At 47.0% G+C, this 19756-nt stretch overlaps 1 protein-coding gene across 1 annotated transcript; it reads left to right on the top strand.

The window, feature by feature from the left end:
• Positions 1–463: 463 nt before the first annotated feature.
• T265_02921 (hypothetical protein) lies at positions 464–19367 on the top strand (the record flags this gene model as incomplete). Its single annotated transcript, XM_009167285.1, has 6 exons — positions 464–541; positions 6048–6222; positions 14630–15076; positions 15832–16329; positions 17094–17291; positions 18568–19367. 6 exons carry the CDS (start codon positions 464–466, stop codon positions 19194–19196), a joined length of 2025 nt encoding a protein of 674 aa, XP_009165549.1.
• Between the last annotated feature and the right edge of the window lie 389 nt (positions 19368–19756).

The raw sequence follows: 19756 nt of genomic DNA, 5'->3' as shown, positions 1-19756 counted from the left end.
TTGCTGATCCGGTGTTCCCACCAGATTCGGGCAATGCTCCGAAGACATCGATGGTCAAACACTGAAAGTCTTTTGACGTCCTCGGGTGAAGTAGAACCCTGGACGGTGAACGTGGAACCACCTACGGCCTCGAAGGTTTACGACTGCATGTGTTCTCTCGAGCGCCACCGAACGACGCCATACGTATAAGCGACCCATAATTCTAGTATTCCTGGATTTCCGAGGCGCATTCGACTCGGTTGATTGGTCTGTTCTGGTTGATAAGCTTGCTCACCAAGAAAAGCGCCGGTAGTTCGTGAACATAAGCTCCGTATTCTCCGACTTCCGGACGTGTGAGAGTATACGGTGAGCTCTCCAAAAGCTACCGTACACAAAGTAGTGTCCGTCAGGAATGCGCACTCCCTCTATTCTTGTCTGACTTCGTGAACGAACGTTGGAAGGTCTCTAAAACCCCGGGTTTTACATGGCCTGTGAAGAAAACCTTGTGGATCTGGAATATGCAGACGAGATCATTCTCGTCTTCGAAGAAGAGAAGGCGCAGGTATTTTTTGGATGAACTGACCAAAGTCATCCCGTCCTTTGGTATGCACTTTGAACCCACAAAGTGTAAAGTCACGCTCATGGGCATGCGGACACTTAACACACAACTTACAGTCCAGGAAGAGGTACTCAAAGTTGTGGAGTGTTTTACGCATCTTGGAGGGTGTATTAGTTGTGAGTGTAGTGTGACAGATGAGGTTAATGCACATATTTTCGAGGCTGGGGTTCCGTTTGCTAATTTGAGATACCCATGCCATCAACGTGGTGTATCCCTGAATCTCAAGGGACGTGTGTATCAACCTACAATGCGGGCTGTTTTGTTGTATCGCTGTCACACTTGGCCTCTGAGAGAAGCGGAACTGAGACGTCTTCAGGTGTTCGACAATCGTTGTCTCAGAACCATAGCTCGTGTGGTTTGGTGCCGGCGAATACATAACGAAGCAATTAAAAAGTCAGTTTTCGGTTGTGTGACGGGTAATTCCATCAAAAAAATGTCCAGCACCAGAAGCTGCGTTGGTTGGGACATGTATTGCCTATGCCGAACCATCGTTTGCCAAAGAGATTGCTGTTTCCGTGCCCAATTCAGGATGGCGGAAGCAGAGGGGTGGCCAATCCTTGAAATGGCAGAGTAGTATGAAAGAAATCACTAAACGTTCGGGTGCTGTCGGTTCTATTCGCCTCCCAGGATGGGGACCGCGTGATCCTCCCTGCGACTGGTTGGAGACGCTGCAAGATGTGTCCGCTAATCAGTGTCAGTGGCGTTTTTGTAGTCAGTTTCTATCCAGATTGCCTGAATGAGTGTATGGAGGTTTGGGCACCTTAGAGTGGTGGTTGTTGGTTAGCACTAGGTCCCCTTTCCATTCACTTCTATTCTTTTCTTCAAAGTAGGGTTTCCGAATATCTTTTAGTTGTACTGCACCAGAGCATCAATATTGAACGCTGATGTTATGCTATTGAGGATAATGTCGATGTTCCTTTGAGACCCACCGGGTTCTTCTAGCAGTAATGTGAAGGAGACTATCTGAACTACAGACTGAGATGTCCAACTCATCACTCAAGACACAATTCTGTGAATAAACTGCCGTTCCACCTTCCTCGCATATCGTGTCATCGACACTTGTCTGGTTTTGACCGGTTGATCTGTTGCCCTCAGCGAGAACGTTCTCCATCTCCTGGGCCTTCACAATTCATCAGCGCTCCATGTAGTCTTCAAACTCCTGATATTCCTGTGTTTGTGGGTTCATCGTACGCCATCACAGTCGCTCGTTGCTGGTATGGCAGCAATAAGATTTGATTACCTGGACGATATCCACTTTTCATTTAATCGAATCGGATGGCTTGGACAAACAGTCCTGAAACCCGGGAGCATAGATTCTTCCACTCGTTTCCATTCAACTTCTAAGCAGTCCTATTTATGCTTATGACTGTGCATTTCCAGTAGCTTTCTAGTCAGATCAGCCTGATAATTTTGGGCTACTTAAACTTTTCGAATTTTATGAATGGAACTGCTCTACTTTGGCTCGCGTAATGCTGACGCAAAGCGAAATGTCGACCGGGTCCGCACAATGACATGATCAGAGTTAAGTTGAAACCCCAAAAGAAGCGATAATCTTTGGTCGTGGTTCTCCATCGGTAACTGATGGTAACATGGTTCAATTGAACCCATGACTTTCTTTGGGTTTGGTGGCCTCTAAGTGGCTCGACTTGAGCGCTTGTGTTGGAAGTTTTGTAGTGGTCCGGTTGGTTAGTGGTTACTTTGGTTTTTTTTTCTGGTCTATAGTTTCTACGCAGAATATTAGCAAGGAGGAGGACAGGTGGGTTCATCGCACTACGTCATTTAGTGGGATAAAGGGGATGTGGAGGATGGCCAGTGAGCAAAGAGCTGCAAGGGCAAATGGTGCTTCCCGGTTCCTCAGAGAGAATTATGGGGTTTGGTTGAGGTACTCCAACTTGAGCCTTTGGCTCAAAAGTTCGACCCAAAAGGCGGTGGGAGGATGTAGGGTTTTGTTTGAGGACACTAACCCCAGCCTCCGATTCAAAACTCTGAACCGCGAGGTAGCGGTTGCTAGGGTCTTCTTGGGAGACTTTCCCGAATCAGTGATTCAGTAGTTTAACCCACTTGGCTGCGAAAGGCCAGCCTGACCCGAGGACGCGGGTCGTAGCGGATTGTATCTCACTTCTTATGCAGCTGCATACGGCAGGTACTTTTTGAGGAGCACCGGGCTCTGGTTTTAAAAGCATTTCTACCGTGTTGAATAATGCGCCGGCGTTCACGATCAGCCGTTGGGCGACCGGAGTGTGCGGTTTTTCGGGCCAACCTTTCCTAACCCGACCATCCATATTGACCTCAATATGGACGTGCTGGTCGCCAGGGGAAAACGTCTTACTATCTACAAACCAATCGCAGAGGACAGAACTACTTTCCCTCCAAATGCATCACTTTTCCTTCTTCCCTCCCTCGCGTTAGCAGCGGGATTCCCATACTTCCCATTTCCCAAGAATTTAACGCCGGTAGCTCAGTGTTTAAGGCTCGAACTGAACCAGTAGGTCCGTTGATTGAACCAAACCTTAGCACCTCGACTGCTCTTCCCTAGGTTTGGACAAGTTGACAGTAGAGGCGGTGGGTGTAGGGTTTTGTTTGAGGACACTAACCCCAGCCTCCGATTCAAAACTCTGAACCGCGAGGTAGCGGTTGCTAGGGTCTTCTTGGGAGACTTTCCCGAATCAGTGATTCAGTAGTTTAACCCACTTGGCTGCGAAAGGCCAGCCTGACCCGAGGACGCGGGTCGTAGCGGATTGTATCTCACTTCTTATGCAGCTGCATACGGCAGGTACTTTTTGAGCAGCACCGGGCTCTGGTTTTAAAAGCATTTCTACCGTGTTGAATAATGCGCCGGCGTTCACGATCAGCCGTTGGGCGACCGGAGTGTGCGGTTTTTCGGGCCAACCTTTCCTAACCCGACCATCCATATTGACCTCAATATGGACGTGCTGGTCGCCAGGGGAAAACGTCTTACTATCTACAAACCAATCGCAGAGGACAGAACTACTTTCCCTCCAAATGCATCACTTTTCCTTCTTCCCTCCCTCGCGTTAGCAGCGGGATTCCCATACTTCCCATTTCCCAAGAATTTAACGCCGGTAGCTCAGTGTTTAAGGCTCGAACTGAACCAGTAGGTCCGTTGATTGAACCAAACCTTAGCACCTCGACTGCTCTTCCCTAGGTTTGGACAAGTTGACAGTAGTTTACTCCTCTTTGGGCGGCCTGGCGGCTAGGTACCGAAATGGTGTCAATCAATCGATCAATCAATTTATCAGCTGTAAACCATATGCGGGCACAGTTTCGATCACCGAAAAATGGGAAAGTGGAATGTACAACCAAGCCTTGGAGGCGAAGGCATGTTCAGTTTGTTCGGGAAATTGGGAAGTAACCAATGAAGGAGATAGCTTTGATGCACGAGCCCACTGACTGAGCGATTGGGCCATTTCCGCCAATGTCATTAACCAGTGGTGATTTGAGTCCCTGGGTCCCCATCCAGAAAGGCGGCAGTTGCCCACCCGACTAAGTTTACTGGTTGGTGTTTTCGTACTTCGTTGCCATGTCATACATTATCCACCTCTTGGTCTTTTCCACTCAGCACAGGGCTGGGAAGAAAGAGCTCTGTGAGGCAGACGGTCTTCTGACATGCGGAGTACATTTCCTAACCATCGCAACCTATGAAGCGTGTGTAATTCATCTATCGCAGGATAGCTATTTCTTCCTAAGACCATATGGCGTACCTCAGCACTACTAATCCGTCACGTCGATGCCATGGGTGTCGGAGGTTGGAAAAAGCTACCCTGGCCTTTCCGATTCAAGAAATGGTCTCATCTCCACCCAATCCACCGGAACTCATACGACTGCTCAGGTGAACAGATTTATCTACTGTATCGATTGGCTCACCTGCAAGCATGAGATGTGGATCTGTAGTAGCACTTTACACTTCGCAGGTTTGAAGTGCATACCAAACCATGCGGTAGAGTTGTTTAGGTTATTTAAAATCGTCCGCATTTGTGAGGGATCTGAACCAAGGAAAGCAATATCGTCTGCGAGGGAACGTGCCGGGAGCATTACGACTTCCGAGATTTCAGAGATAGGCGGATGAACGACCACTGTCTGCATCCCCGATGATATATCAAGCTAAAACAGCCGCATTCCAAATGACCCCAACTCTAGCTTCCTCGTCGTAGTCGCCTCATCACCTCACTATTCTTTTTCAACATCACAGAACCACCAAGTTTGTCGACTAATAAAAGTGTCCGTGCTGTGGTGAACATCTACCATATTTTTCTTGAAATGCAGAACTGTCTACTCCAACCCAAGAGGATTACCTCATTCCTGAACAACGTGGCAAATAGGCCGATAGCGCACTCCATAATCCTTATCAACTGTGGCCCGATCGGCACATAACTCGGTAAGACAAACCTGGACGTTGACCCCCTAGCGCCTAATTCCCTTATGGTAGCTACCCCCGGGATTCCTGCTCTGCGGTCCAGAAAATGGTCAAGTTATTCTTTAGATTGTTTCTCTGCCGCCATCTAGGTGCAAGAGACCTCCTCCATGGTTCCAGTAAACTTTCGCTTGTGCTGCTTATGTCAACTAAACCCACTAAATTCCGTATGTACATCGGGGCGAGATGGACCAAGTGGTTAGAGCGCGAATTTACTGACGGGAAGGTCCGTGTTTCGAACCCGACCTCTGCTTCTCGACTTCCTCTGTCTAGGCTTGGGAAACCTGACTGTATCCCAGTCCTCGTGCCTCCTTCGGGTGGCATGGCAGCTAGGCACCGAAAGGGTGCTACAGCTGGACGATTTATATATGTGCATCTACTTACCATCTGCCTCACATTTTGGCACCAAGTTGAATACTGTTCAGCATAATCTGCCCCCCCCCCCAAACTGTTCCTTGTACCAACCCAACTCAGCACTCTCGCGCTAATTTTCATTTTGCTTATCTTACGCACCACGTCTGTGCCCACTAGCATTTCCAAGAGCATCTCTCCTCTCCCTATTTTGTGGTTTGAATACCTGCATTTTCACAGTCGGAAACCGAATCGCGATCGGCCTCTCATTCGTTCTTTCTCCTGTCATTCACAAGAGCAACGTAATTCTCTTATCTCTTTGGCTTCAGAAGATGTACAGATCGTTCAATATGTGTGCGTACTGTCCAGTGGAAGCTTACTACACGTGATCTTTTGCGTCTCCTCATCACATCTTCCTGCCTTGGCTCTCACTCCGAGTAATACGCCGACCATTGATACCACATGTTCCAAAATCTGCCTGTCGAACTGCTGCAGTACATTTTCATGCTTTTGTCACCATGCACGGATTTTCCGAACATATCTCAAGTCTGTAGGCGTTGGCGCGATGTTTGTTTGGAAGTCATCAAAATTCGATCGAACATGTGTTTGGCAGCCTATCGTCTTCAAGCCCCACTGAAATGGTGTACACTCAGTTCAGCCTCTCAGCCGACGAAAGGGTCTTCCGTTCATTCTGCGCCATCGAAACGTTTTGGCTCAATGTTGGTAAACAATGGGAAGGCGCTGTATGTATTTGGCGGAGCTACTCATATGCGGACCACTTTTAATGACCTGTGGGTTTTTGACCTGGCTTTTTTGCAATGGAAACGTGTGTTGGGAGATGGTGAGTACCGGTTCCCATTTATTTTTGTTAGATAATACATCTGTCCCAGGATGACTTGTTCGTAAAACTACTCTGAGACGACTACACAGAACCGTCAATTTCACCAAACGGAAAACCAATTTAAATAATGGAAAAGTTATTCAACCTTGGATCACACAGCGTCGCTTGAAGTATGTACGTTGACTTAACTGTGTTACGAGAAAGGATTTTAGGTAGGCTTGGTAGGTTTTACGAGCAATGATGGGAGCCTGAACATCTGGAAATGAGGTTGCAATTGCCCTTAGGCTCGAGTGTACGTGCTGAAATGAGTTGTATTAGCTCTGACGGAAGTGCGTTGATGAAGTCAGTTGGAGCATCTCAAAGGCTCGAATCACGTTCGCTAACTTGCGTCACTTGTGGCGTCAAAAAGGCATCTCACTGGATCTTAAAGGTCGTGTGTACCAGGCTACAATAAGGGCTGTGTTGTTGTATGGGTGCGAGACATGGCCTCTGCGGACAGATGACGTGAGGCGTCTTCAGGTTTTCGACCACCGATGCCTCAGAAGCGTGGCTGGTTTTGGATGGCGTCAGCGTGTTAGTAACGAGGTGATTGGAAAATGGGAACATATCCAGCATTATCGACTACAATGGCTTGGTCATATGCTGCGCATGCCGAAACACCGTCTACCGAGACGAGTGTTGTTCTTCGTGCCTCCTTCAGGATGGCGCAAACCGCGAGGCGGACAGCACATGACTTGGCAGAAAGGCGTGACGGAGATCACGAAGAGTTTGGGTGTTGTTGATGTTGTACGCCTTCCAGGATAAGGTCCCCGTGACCCTGTCTGTGCTTGGCTGGAGACGTTGCAAGAAAATGTGGCTAATCGATGTCAATGGCTTTCGCGCTGTCAGTTTCTTTCCAGATTGTCTGATTGAGTGGTTGGAGGTGTAGGCACCTCAGAATACTTGACATAGGCCAGCACTAGGAACCCTCCCCCACCCACTCCCTTTCTCTTCTTTTCACTACATATTTTTCATTTTCATTTCATTTTTCATTGCATATATATATATATATGTATATATAACTATACGAACTTTATGGTTGTACGGTAGTGAGGCATCAGTGCCAACACGGATGTTGCCGTCTTTAATAATGATAATGGTGCTGAAATGAGGAAACAATACAATCTTTATTTAGGTGAATATAACACTGAGATCATTATCACTCACTTCAGACCTCAGGAAGTTGAGTGCTTTTTATGAAAACCCATAAATTTTCTCGAAAATGAGTGAGTGAGACTTAGTACGTGTCACTAATGTCTATAAGCAATTGCTTGGGAGTTTATTGGGGCATGTCTGTCATACATTCATGTCCATATTTGGGTTGGCGTAGTAGCCCTCGTCTACTGTTGTAATAATCAAGGGGTTTGGTTGAGTATCGTTTTTTTTCTGAAACGGTAATCAGCAGACCTTCCTCAGATTTCGGGTTTGGTCGTGAAGACGTTTCAGGAAAGTAGGTCGTTTCAGAGAGGTTTGGTAAACAATCGGTGGATTTATTGCTGGGTAACGTTTCGCTTTTGACACAAAAGCTTCGTCAGGCGAAGTGAGTAAGTAGGTAAGTAGGTTGATTGGGTTTTAAGGCAGTCAGGGAACCGATCGTTGAGATTTCTTATGCCTGGGTCAGTCTAATGTTCTTGTTTGTTGGTTAGTGGGGATGACTGACATTTTCGATAGATTGGTTAGGGCGAGTTGCCTTCATGTTGAACCTGGATTTTTGCGGCCTTGCTTTTTCAATCTAGGAATGGAATATTGCTCTTGGGGTCGTTCACAAATTTTGTTCACTTGTATTCGCCGAGAGGTGCCGGAACAATTGGTTTGGGGTTGGAGGTGGTCAATTGGATCTTACTCTGTTTGAATTTTGTACTTTTAGACCCAGCGAAAGGTTGCCCATTTATAAATCAAGTAGACCATAAGGTTGACGGAAACTCGCGGACTGCGCCTACCTGATGAACCCCAAGAAGGGCGAAACCGGTCGTGGGCTGTCGAAGAGTTTTCAGCAACATTATGAGTAGTTTCCTCTTTGAAAATCCACCGATTGTCTACCAAACCTCTCTTAAACGATGACTACCCAACCGGTCCCAAACATTTCCCAATATGTCAGTAGTTGTTTCAGTCATCAGCATATTTGGTTCCTTTTGTCCGCAAGTCACTTTCCCATTAAAATCTACAAGCCACACACGCATCTATTGTGGCTTACCTTCGCCAAATGGTACGTATCCCGGGAGCCGGACGTTTGGTTTTATTAGAAAGCTGGCTTTGGAGCGACACATTAAAAGTAAACTTTCGGTTTCACACAAACTACCTCTCTCGAGGCGTTGCATTTGCTGTCGTATACAGAAAAGGCTGAGTACACTTCGGTGAATACTGCAGGAGTGCTCAGTTTTCGGTCGATGAGCTGTAGCTTCATAACCGGCACAGCACTTTCATCAATGTTTCCCTCGGCTCCTTCGTAGGCAATCGTCACTCTAGGGACTAGAAAAGATGAGCTTGTGTGTGAGCGCATGTCAGAAGGCGTGTGAATTATGGAAAATCACTTGCAAACTGGTCGGAAGTCATATCTCGGCACGGAAGAGTGAACGAGAAACGCGAATCGTCATCATTCATTTTAAGTAGTTATTCACTGTACGTTGGCGATAGGCTGGGTCCTGTCAAGTCGACAATGAGTCGTTAGAATGATCTAACAGCACTTTTGGCTTGATTGGATGAAAAAACCTTGGCGTGGCGTCGGCGAATAAGACCAGTTTTTGGAAGAGATTGCACACAACAAGCTAGCGACTGCCTGTAGACAGCATCGGAATGGTACGCCGGTAACTGCATACTCCACCGCTGACCTTTGCCATGCTTGAAACCGTACACAGAAGCAGTCATTCAGAAACCACATAATGATGGTGGATTGCACAGGACTAACGACCATGAGAACTGTTTCTCAGTTCTTTTCGAGAGAGGTACCAATGTCTAAAGAGACCAAAGGGTAGATATTTTTCCCGAGAATTGAGGGTTGTATTGGCAGTAATACACAAATGCTTCATTTTTTGAGAAGTCATTGATCGCGTAGCACTCAGAGGAATCAGAGCAAGTTTGGTTGTCGGGTTCCGGTGCATACTTCCGCACTCATGAAACCTAATGTCGTATTTCCTTGTGATCTACGGAAATCTTGGAGGATTCCGTTAATGTTTGGTCGGGCGATATGGCCCAAGTGATTAGAGCGCGAATTTACTGACCGGAAGGTCCGTGGTTCGAACCCGACCTCTGCATCTCGACTTCCCCTGTCTAGGCTCGGGCAACCTGGCAGTCTCCCACTTCTCGTGATTCCCTTGGGTAGCATGGCAGCTGGGCACCGAAAATGTGTTGCAGCTGAATGGGTACAACCACCGGAAGTCATAGGAAGTACTGCGTTGAACCCCATCTCCATAGCACTGCGCCATCACGTCGTTATTCACTTTGTATAAGCAGTCTGAACTGGACTCGGTGGACAGCGATGCATAGTTGAGTTAGTTTACCTGGGTGGTTAGATAACATTACGATCAAACGGCGCACTAGATCACTTCAGATAGCACCAGAATCGGACACGTAAATGCGCACTGACACGTGATTGTGCCTGATGTGCAGGTAAAAAAAACCGTTCAGCTGTAGCACTCTTTCGGTCCCTAACTGCCATGCCACCCGAAGGCTGCACGAGGGCTGGGATACTGCCAAGTTGCCCAAGCCTAGACTGGGGAGTCGAGAGGCAGAGGGTGGGTTCGAACTACGGACCTTCCAGTCAGTAAATTCGCACTCTAACCACTTGAGCCATCTCGCCCAAGTATGCAAGTGTTCTGTGAGCATGTGAGTGTGAACGTGTGCGCTGTTACAAGTCACCAGAACACTGTTATGTGAATGCTTGTTCAGCATATACTGTTTTTTCTCGTGGCAACGAACTGGCCATGAGTATTTATTGAGCTCGGTATTCATGCCGTCACACATCGGATTTGACCAAGCACTGTTCAGTGGTGTTTTTTGTGCGTGTGGACACTTTTTAAGGTGGTAGTTTTGTGAATGATGAGCTTGATGGCTGAGTTTTTGGCATTTTGACTTCCTCTGTCTAGGCTTGGGCAACCTGGCATCGTGCAACCTTCGGGTGGCATGGCAGTTGGGCACAGGGAGGGTGTTACAGCTGAATAATTATTATTTTCTATTGTTTTTCACATACGGACGATAGTGTTACGTAATCCGGACCCCCTGTCTTTCATTTTCCTTCTGAATTAAGGTGTATTGCCAACTCCACGTGCCTACGCCAAAGGTGGCTTCATTGGTGAAACCTTGTACGTATTCGGTGGATGTCAGAGCTTTCACCAACCCAGTTGGCATAACTCAGTAAGTTATCTATTCCATAGCCCAATGAGTTCATATGGCTGGTATCCAGTCGAATCGGTATTTGTCAACTACCAATGTGTAAATTTGCTCTCTGCTGATCGTGTCGCAGTCTTGTCATACATTTGAATTCTTTCGGCAAAAAAATCTTTTGCTATAATGACCCTTTCATGTAGGAAACACGATAGACATCAAACCGAAACACGTATGCATGAGTAGCCGCTCAAAATACATCGAACTCACTTCGGGATAGCTTTGTGGTTTAGGCGCGAATTTGTGGGCCGGTAGGTCGATGGTTCGAACCCGACCTCAGCTTCTCGATCGCTTCTGTGTAGACTTGGGCAACCTGGTAGTATTTCAGCTTTCGTGCCTTTTTCAGGTGGCATGGCAGCTAGGCACCGAAAAGGTGTTACAGCTGAGTGTGATTGTTACTTGTATTAAACAAGGCCGTGCACACCAGTCAGTTTTCGATAATTTGTAGCATTTCGAAATGACTTTTGATGCCTTGGAACAGTTCAGACTCGGTAGGTTGTCTGCTCATAGTGAAGGTGCTGATTGCTACGCAGCAGGTACATTTAATGAAACCAAAGGATAAAATCCACTCCCCCCCCCAGGTCGAAACGTCAGACATTTTCATTTAGTGTATCCCCTGTGTGATCAAAAGCATTTTCAGCATATACACTCATTTGCAAACTAATTTTTTTCGAGAGACACACCTGGAACCCAGCTGAATCTCAGCCAACTGAATGTTGTGCACCAGGCCGCCTCATGTTTCAGTCGCTACGATATTCGAGATATCGCGACACATGTATATCTTTGTAATGTACTACTCATAAGGTTGCTGAAAATCTGCTGACAGCCCACGACCGGTTTCGCCCTTTTTGGGACTCATCAGGTAGGCGCAGTCCCTGGGTTTCCGTCAACCTCACGTTCTACTTGAAACCAAATTGCACGCAATCAGCGAATATGTACTCATTTGCAAACTAATTTGGTTTTTTGAGAGACTCACCTGGATCCCAGCTGAATTCTCGTTTAACCGGTCGTGGGCTGTCAGCAGATTTTCAGCAACCTTATGAGTAGTACATTACATTTTCAGCATACTTTGCGACTTGTTTTACAGCGTGCGCTTCACGGGCTGGGTGGCCAGGTGCATATGATACTGAACTGCCTATTGACTCAGCGGATTTATAGGGTGTGAACATTTTGATTTTGATCGCGGTTATGGAAATCCAACGCCACTGCCCAAGAGAGTGCTTCTGAAAAGTATTTTCAAGAAGAGAGGAGCTCCATCGTCCAATTTGAAGAGTATCTTTTGTGCTTATGCCATCTCACATTCGGATTAGACTGTAACCAAAACGGCATGCATCCGATAACCTTTACTGGAATGCCAAAAATACCTTTATATGAATGAAGAGTTGTGCTTTAGAGTAAGATTTCCCTAGTGCGACCACTGATAGGATGAATAAGTCAACCCGAGCTGACAATTTAGATTACTCATACTCGTACACAACTTATGATCAAGATTATTGTGCTTTACGGAACGTCGTAGTTCACCTGCATGTTGCATGTCAAAAACCTAAACTGAACTGTATAGGATGTGGGGCGAGCTGGCTCGGTGGTTATAACATGAATTTACTGACCGGAAGGTCCTTAGTCCGAATCCGACCTCTGCCTTTCGACTTCCCCTGTCTAGGCTTGGGCAAACTGGCAGCATCTTAGCCATCGTGCTATGGCATTTAGGCACCGGAAGAGTGCTACAGCTGAACTATTCTCTTTTCTTATCTGTATAGGATGTGTCTTATGGTTTAAACAGGTTCTGGATGTCACCGGTTGCTTCGGAAATTAAGGTTTAGGAAAATATTCATTTTGAAAGTGTACCCTTCTCATTCAGGACGGTCGAATGTGTTGTGTTCCTGGAAATCGACCAGAAAGAACTCGTACCACCCTATGGGAATCTCAATTTACAAATCGAAAAACGTATTTTTATCAGACCACAAATAACATTGCCGCTCTTTGCATACTTCATTGGATGTTCAGATACGCTCATTTGTGATTGGTCCATTGATTGGCTCAGCTTTACTTTGGTTAAGTCAGTCCTTGTTTGCAATACTGTCTAAACAACGGAACGCTGTTAATTGGATAATTCAAGCCCGAGTTCGCCTTCAGTGAAGGCGCGGTTTATTCACTGAAGGACGGTTTCTCAAGTCTGCATCAATGTGTGTGTCGAAATATTTGTAGCTCGGGTTAATCAGGTTGTTGTTGATCTTTTCGACTGGTCCGTCCGGGAACGGGCCAGCCATTCAACCAACCAGTGAAATACGAGGCATACAGACCAGAACGCAGCGCAAATCACGACCGGGCCAATAACATTACAAGAAAGGTATATACCATTTTGCTAATTACATGAGAGGATATTAGACACTCTTCAAAAAATGTATGAACACGGCTAGGCACGGAGGAAGCACTCAATCAACTCACACTGACGATGTCTCCCTGACCGGCGAAGAAACGTTTGCAAGCTAATTACCAAGCTCGGCGAAAAGATCGTCGACCATCTGATCAACTATCGAGTCTGCCGCATTATCGGTCGACAGTGCTGTCGGTTTGCAAAGCGTTAGTATGCTAGCTCCACACCATTTCTCCATAGAGAGCTGGTTTACACTGAAGTTGATGCGAGGTTTTCCCTCTCAACGTAGTCCATCTGCGAGTGGATCTATCTCTGCGCTCTTTGTACCGTCTATCTATCTCTACGCCATCTGTCCTCTCACCCATAACGTGGGGTTTTCGGAGGCACCAGTTCTGTACTCCACTCAACTAGCACCGCCGTAACAGCGCTTTTGTGTCGATCTTCTCTCGCCTAGGTGTGTGGCGGTGATCTAAAGGACTTGAAAAGGCATTCGGTACTGTGAACATTGTTGTACGCATTTTGTAGCAAAATCTCTGCGTTCAGTATTACCCAATCGCTGTAGTCGGTATGTTACGTTGCTCCTATAGCACTCAATAGAGGTCCGCTCCCGCATGGTTGGCATAATACACTTCACTGTTTTTTTGCTGCTGTTACTGATTTGCCCTTTGATTGGCTGTGATGCGAATCCCGGTTCCTGACCAAGTCGTTGGAATTCTGCAGGTAAACTGCGCTCAGTTATCCGAGAACAACAATCCAAGCATCCCATGTCTTTCAACCTGACAACCCAGGTAGACACAGGTTTTATTCTCCCAACCCAATTGATTTGGTCGTGCCTGCACTTGCTCTGCTAGCTTCCACGTATCTTCATCTAGTTTTCGTGTGCACAACTTGGTGAGATATTGTAGATTCCAAGTTTGCGAGTCTTCCTCTGCCGTAACCCAAGGCACCACGAAGTCTCACTGTGGTTGACAACACAGCCGCGAAGAACAGGTCTGTAATACATTTCATGTTCCTGTATCTGCTTGAATCAGACATCGAGTTCTCAATACAAAGTCTTTTATTATATCTGACTTCTGTCCCCTAGTTCCTAATGACGAAAAAAGACTCACCGACATTGAACACAACAGCTTTGTTGCGAACAAGCAAGTGCGAGTGCGAAAGTACGACGGCGTCGAGGTATTTTTATTTAGAGCACTGTATGGCTTTGGTTAAACGCTATCTCGCGCTGTTTGACTTTGATTCAGGCTATCTGGTCGGCATCTAGTGAAGTAGAGGTCTCAGTAGATTCCGGGCATTCTGTGGTTACTTTCAGAAATCTGACATTCTGGATACCTTTGTGGACTGATTGTCAGCGTCTTTGTCGGCGAGATACTAAGTTATCTCGTTTGAGTAATATTCACCTATTGATCTTATAACCCTTGTTTTAGTTCCATGTATCTTCAGTGGCCATTTGGATGTCTTTGGTGTCGTCGCAACTCCTCGTCATTGCTCCGACTATATGATTCTTCATCTTTGCTTGTATTCAGGGTAGAATTGAATGCCTATCCGATTTGTACAGCTTCAACCCGTCGAATCTGTTGTGGTCCCGACTGCCTCTATGTCACGTAACTCAAGCGACAACCGACCCTCCACCAGTCTGCGTCGGACAGTCGGGCTGTTTCTTACCGGGGGGCTCCGTTGACGAACCTAGTCTTTTAGTCCTTTTCGGCGGAATTTCACTCTCCCAAGGCACATGTATCAACGACTTGTGCATCTTCGCTCCAACACGTGGCCAGTGGCTCGCAGTCAGTGAAGCAGACCAAACTACTTCAGGCGTTGTATTGTCGGCATGGCCCCCAGGCCGATGGGGTCACTCGGTGTGTGCTTTGGACGCTCACCGAATGTTGGTGTTGTTCGGTAACTCAGAGTCACCAGCATCTCCGTCTTTCGAACCTCCGATTCGCCGACAAAGACTACCTTCGGCAGAGCGACAGCAGCAGGAAGAATCGATGAGGAGGTATCGTGGCGATCCAGTAGCTGATTTATGGATATTAACAAGATGTGGTCTACAACCTGGCGAAGGTTAGCGCTCGTCAGTTCTGTTATCTCCAAGTCTTTACGGTTCCGTATACCTTGTTGTTGCTGCCACCCATACCGCCGTCGTTCGCGGCAGCGTTACACCAACAATAAATACTGGTACTCCATAGAGGAAAATGTTGGTAGCTCAGGTAGCGTAGTTGGCTGTTGTCTTTTCCGCTGAGCTGGGCGATTTGATTGCAAACATTTCATCACCAATCGAGGTGACATCATCAGTGCGTTATTGGGGAGTGTAGTGGTGCGTAGCGGCGGGTTAGTGACTAGGGCTTCCATTGATCTGAGTTTGAAAGTAATCATCTTCGTTTGTAGTCGGAGACTTAGACAATTCACATTACAAGACCTTCAATCAATCCCTCTCGCTGTACATCCTTGAAGTGACATGGCTCATTGGTTAGAGCGCGTATTCACTGACCGGAAGGTCCGTGGTTCGAACCCAACCTCTGCCTCTCGACTTCCCCTGTCTAGGCTTGGGCTACCTGGCAGTATCCCATCCCTCGTGCAGCCTTCGGGTGGCATGGCAGTTAGGCACCGAAAGGGTGCTACAGCTGAACGATTGTTTTAACTGACATACTAGGATGCTGTGAACTCATCGCAATCGCTTAAGATGCCGAATTCATCGATCCTCTTCTTGTACATGAATAAATTCGGGACGGGCGAGGTTCGAAATTCACTTAGGGTCTTTGTGTATCGAATTACACTTTTTCTGGTCACTCCACCGCCGCCTCGTCCTTCTGTTTCAGATTGGTCCACGACAACCTGGTTTTGGACCAAAGTTAGCTGTTCTACATCTGTTCCCAGTTGTCCGCCAATCGACTTCGAGCACGCGACCATCCTCAACTTGCCTTACAGGGATTCTGACGCGGACGACACCTATCCCACTTTTGAGGACCTCGCTCTGAATGGAATTCAAGCCCAAGTTCGGGAGGACGATGCATCTGCCACCACCAAGGTCATTAGTTTTACGGTGGTGTGTGTCAGTCAACCAACTGAGCAGCTGTTAGAAGAAGCAGCTAGACAACGTCGAAGTTGGCAAAGACAGAAAGCATGCACCAGTCTTTTCTCACGACCCTGCCCCCCACGTTCACCATCTGGATTGTCACCCGTTTGCGATAATCTTAGTCCCGACCCAAGTACCACTCAAGGTTGTGATCGTCGTGGCGACCCTTTCTATTCTTCCTCTTCAGGATCTTCCCCAAATTCAGAACCACCCGTTCCTCAGGCGGATTGTTCGTCGACCGGTTAGTTGCCCTTTTTGTCTTGTATTTGGCAATAGGACTGACTCATGTCACTTTTTTCTAAAGAAGATAACATGAGGGAACGGTGCAATATTCGTTCTATTCAATCCATCGCTGCGATTAATGCAAATGTTATCACCCATTTAAGACGCGTTTTTCCTAGACTCAAGGTCACTCAGTGGTTTGAGCGCGAATTTACTGACCGGAAGGTCTGTGGTTCGAAACCGATCTCTGCCTCTCTACTTCCCTTGTCTAGCCTTGGGCAACCTGGGGACATCCCAGCCCTCGTGCTTCTTTCTAGAACGACAAGGTAAGGACTTCTATAAAGGAAACTACTCATAGGTTGCTGAAAACTCTTCGACAGCCCACGACCGGTTTCGCTCTTTCTGGGGCTCATCGGCGCAGTCCCCGAGTTTCCGTCAACCTTATGATATAATCGAACCCAAATTGCACCGTTTTCGAAAAATACCCTCATTTGCAAATCAATTTGGTCGAAGAGTTTTCAGCAACCTTGTGAGTAGTTTCCTTCATGAAAATATACTGCGATATCTCGAATATCGTGCCAACTGAAACCTGAGGCGGCCTGAGTGCAGCACTTTCAGTTGTAGAATATCACAAACGAGAGATGCAGTTGAGTCTCTCGTGAAAAACAAACTGATTTGCCAATGTCTACTTACAAATGCATTGTCGTGTTTTGCAGTCTCGGTAACCCCGTGTGAAGTAGCAAGTAGTGATGTGACTCAACTGGGAAGACTTTGGGATAGCAGCGACAAAAACCTACCGGACAATCGTCAAAACTGAGTCGTCCAGCTGCTTTGGTTATTTGGCGGCACCTGACCTCGTGCTCCCTTCGAGTAGCACGGTACCTGACCGCGTGATCCCCACTGCGCCGCTGCAGAGACGTCGCAAGATATGGCTGCGAACCGATGGCGATCTTGTTGTCAATTTCTATCCGGATTGCCTGAGTGAGTGTCTGGAGGTTTGATTGTGGTACGCGAGCACTAAGTCCCTTCCCCGTCCACCTTTATTCTTTTCTTCACACTAAGGCTTTTAAATGTGTCATGGTTGTACGGCAGCAAGGCATCGGTGTTGAATGCTGATGTCATGCTGTCGATGATGATGACCTGAAAGTTGCCATGGTTGTCTGTATATCGCCTAGAGAATGGACCCTTGCTTAAAAATCCATTTAAAAATTATTTAGAGCATCTTACTTTCAAAAGTTACTCGAAAGATAAGTTCATCGCTTCATGAAAGAAGACATCTAGCGAATTCTTGCGGGCATCTGGCGGAGTTTTGGGCACTTGCTCTGGAACTATCCGTACGACAGATGTTTGTCACCGCGTATAACCTGTGAGACACACCATTTCAATAAGACAACCAACGGTTTGCACTCTTTTGATGCCGTGCACGGTATGCGCCTACCCGTTTTTACGAAAACGGAAATGCTGAAAGTTCACTGTGTAGTTAAAACACTCGTTGTGAAGTACACATCCAAACTTCTGTCGACTGATAGAAAACACGAACAGATGGCTGGTAAGCGCAATCACATTTCCTGATATCTTTGTTCAACCGCAGCACCCTTTCGGTGCATAACTGCCATGCCACCCGATGGAAGCACGGGGGCTGGGGTTCTGTCAAGTTACCCAAGTTTAGACAGGGCTAGTCGAGAGGCAGTGGTCGGGTTCGAACCACGGTCAGTGAATTCACGCTCTAACCACTGAGTCATCTCGCCCCCTGCGTACTTTTGAACTAAGGATAGTTGGGAAAGGTACAACTCACAGTCTACAGTTCTGCTGACTGGTTGAAGTGACTAAAGGATGGAATTATATCTCTGTATTTGTGTTTCTTTCCATTACGGTTTCATTAGTGGCCATTTTGATCAGCTTCAGTCGCCTGTGGCTGGAATCCGTATGCGGACTTGTTTTCCCTGTCGAATTAGGCCAGCTGAATCCACGCAACAAAGGCAACTATTTGCACTGAATCCCATGGGGAACCGTCTGAACGTTCCTTAGCTTATTCAAGTCTAAAGACAAGTGCCAAGTGAACAGGGCGACTCTGATGCCATTATCATTCGGAACCGACGATCTTTGTTACCGTGTAACGCAAGAAACAAGTTGCTGTCCGTTTGGACATACCACGCACAGTCTATCGTCCGTGGCTTTAATTTCCAACTAATTTTCTTTTATTGGTGTTATCAACGCTTAGCCTGGTTTCCTGGTTTGCAACTGTTTTACTTTTCAGTGAACCAGAAAGTGCAAAAGCCAGGCCCTCGCCGTTCTGCCGACAAGCGAGCCAAACAGTTGGAGGCGTTGGCCATTCAGGAACGTCGTCTATTTGGCTCTCGAACAAAGCCTTCCGCTGATGCTCAGACGGTAACCAATGGCCCAGATAGCACGAGCTCACTCACCACAAACGAACAAATGTTCCCTTCTAACCCGATCGCACTGTATAGTTTGGAACTTCGTGTTTGTCAAAGACAAGACTCATCTGTGCCCACTACAGGTGCACCGCATCAGGTTTTCGCTTCCGGCCGTTGGCTGTCAACGCAACAGCCGAACTATGTGGACTTGCTCTTTGGCCCGCAAGAATGTCGTGGCTACTCTTGTACATTTGCCCATGGCTGTGTATTCCTCTTCGGTGGTCTTTGTTCTTCAGACGAGCTGTACACAACGAACGAGGCTTCCGCACACCAACAACAGCAACAGTTGGCAAATATTGGCTATCCACTTGAGGTTCCGAACAGGCTTGTTGAATCTAACGAGTCATCTCGCTCCTTGTACGGACAGCCTGGCGGATCGCCCGTTCAGCCTACTCGGATATCACAGTTTTTCATCCTACAACCACGTTCTCTGGTAGGAACGATAATCTGACTTGCCTTGTTTCGAATTCTTCCGCAGTAACAACACCGGCTTCTTTTGCTCTCGCAATTATTATCCCGTACAACTCATCCGTTTTCTTCCTCTTCACGGTTGTGTGAAGAATGGTTTGTCCCAAAAACTCTGCTTGTTCAGGGGTTCGTAAACGTAGTGTAAATAAACGCATCGCTTCTCTATCGTCCGCTCGTTCAGTGTTTAGAACAACTGAAGCCGCTATGTGTCGAGTCATTACTGTCGTGTAATCGTGCAGGGGGGGGAGGTTGTTCAGTGCATGTTATATCTGTTCAACTTTCATTTCTTCCCGCCTCCCTGTTTTATATGCTACCTCCCAGACCCTGCCTAGCCAAGCGAAGTGTGCCATTACAAGAACCAGCGTAGTGATCACACCTTAACCGTTGATGTGTTAATTGAAGTAACCCTTATGTACCACTTGGGACCATCAAGCGGCCCTGCATTTGCTGTCGTTTTGTAAAATGGAATAGGGAATAGATTACCCACAACAAAAAAGCTGGACTAACAAGGTTACCGGAATTCTGGCAAGCACCTTTTCCGTG

This window comes from Opisthorchis viverrini (assembly GCF_000715545.1).
Source record: "Opisthorchis viverrini unplaced genomic scaffold opera_v5_38, whole genome shotgun sequence".
Lineage (NCBI taxonomy): Eukaryota > Metazoa > Platyhelminthes > Trematoda > Opisthorchiida > Opisthorchiidae > Opisthorchis > Opisthorchis viverrini.
This window is presented reverse-complemented; position numbering and strand designations above follow the sequence as displayed.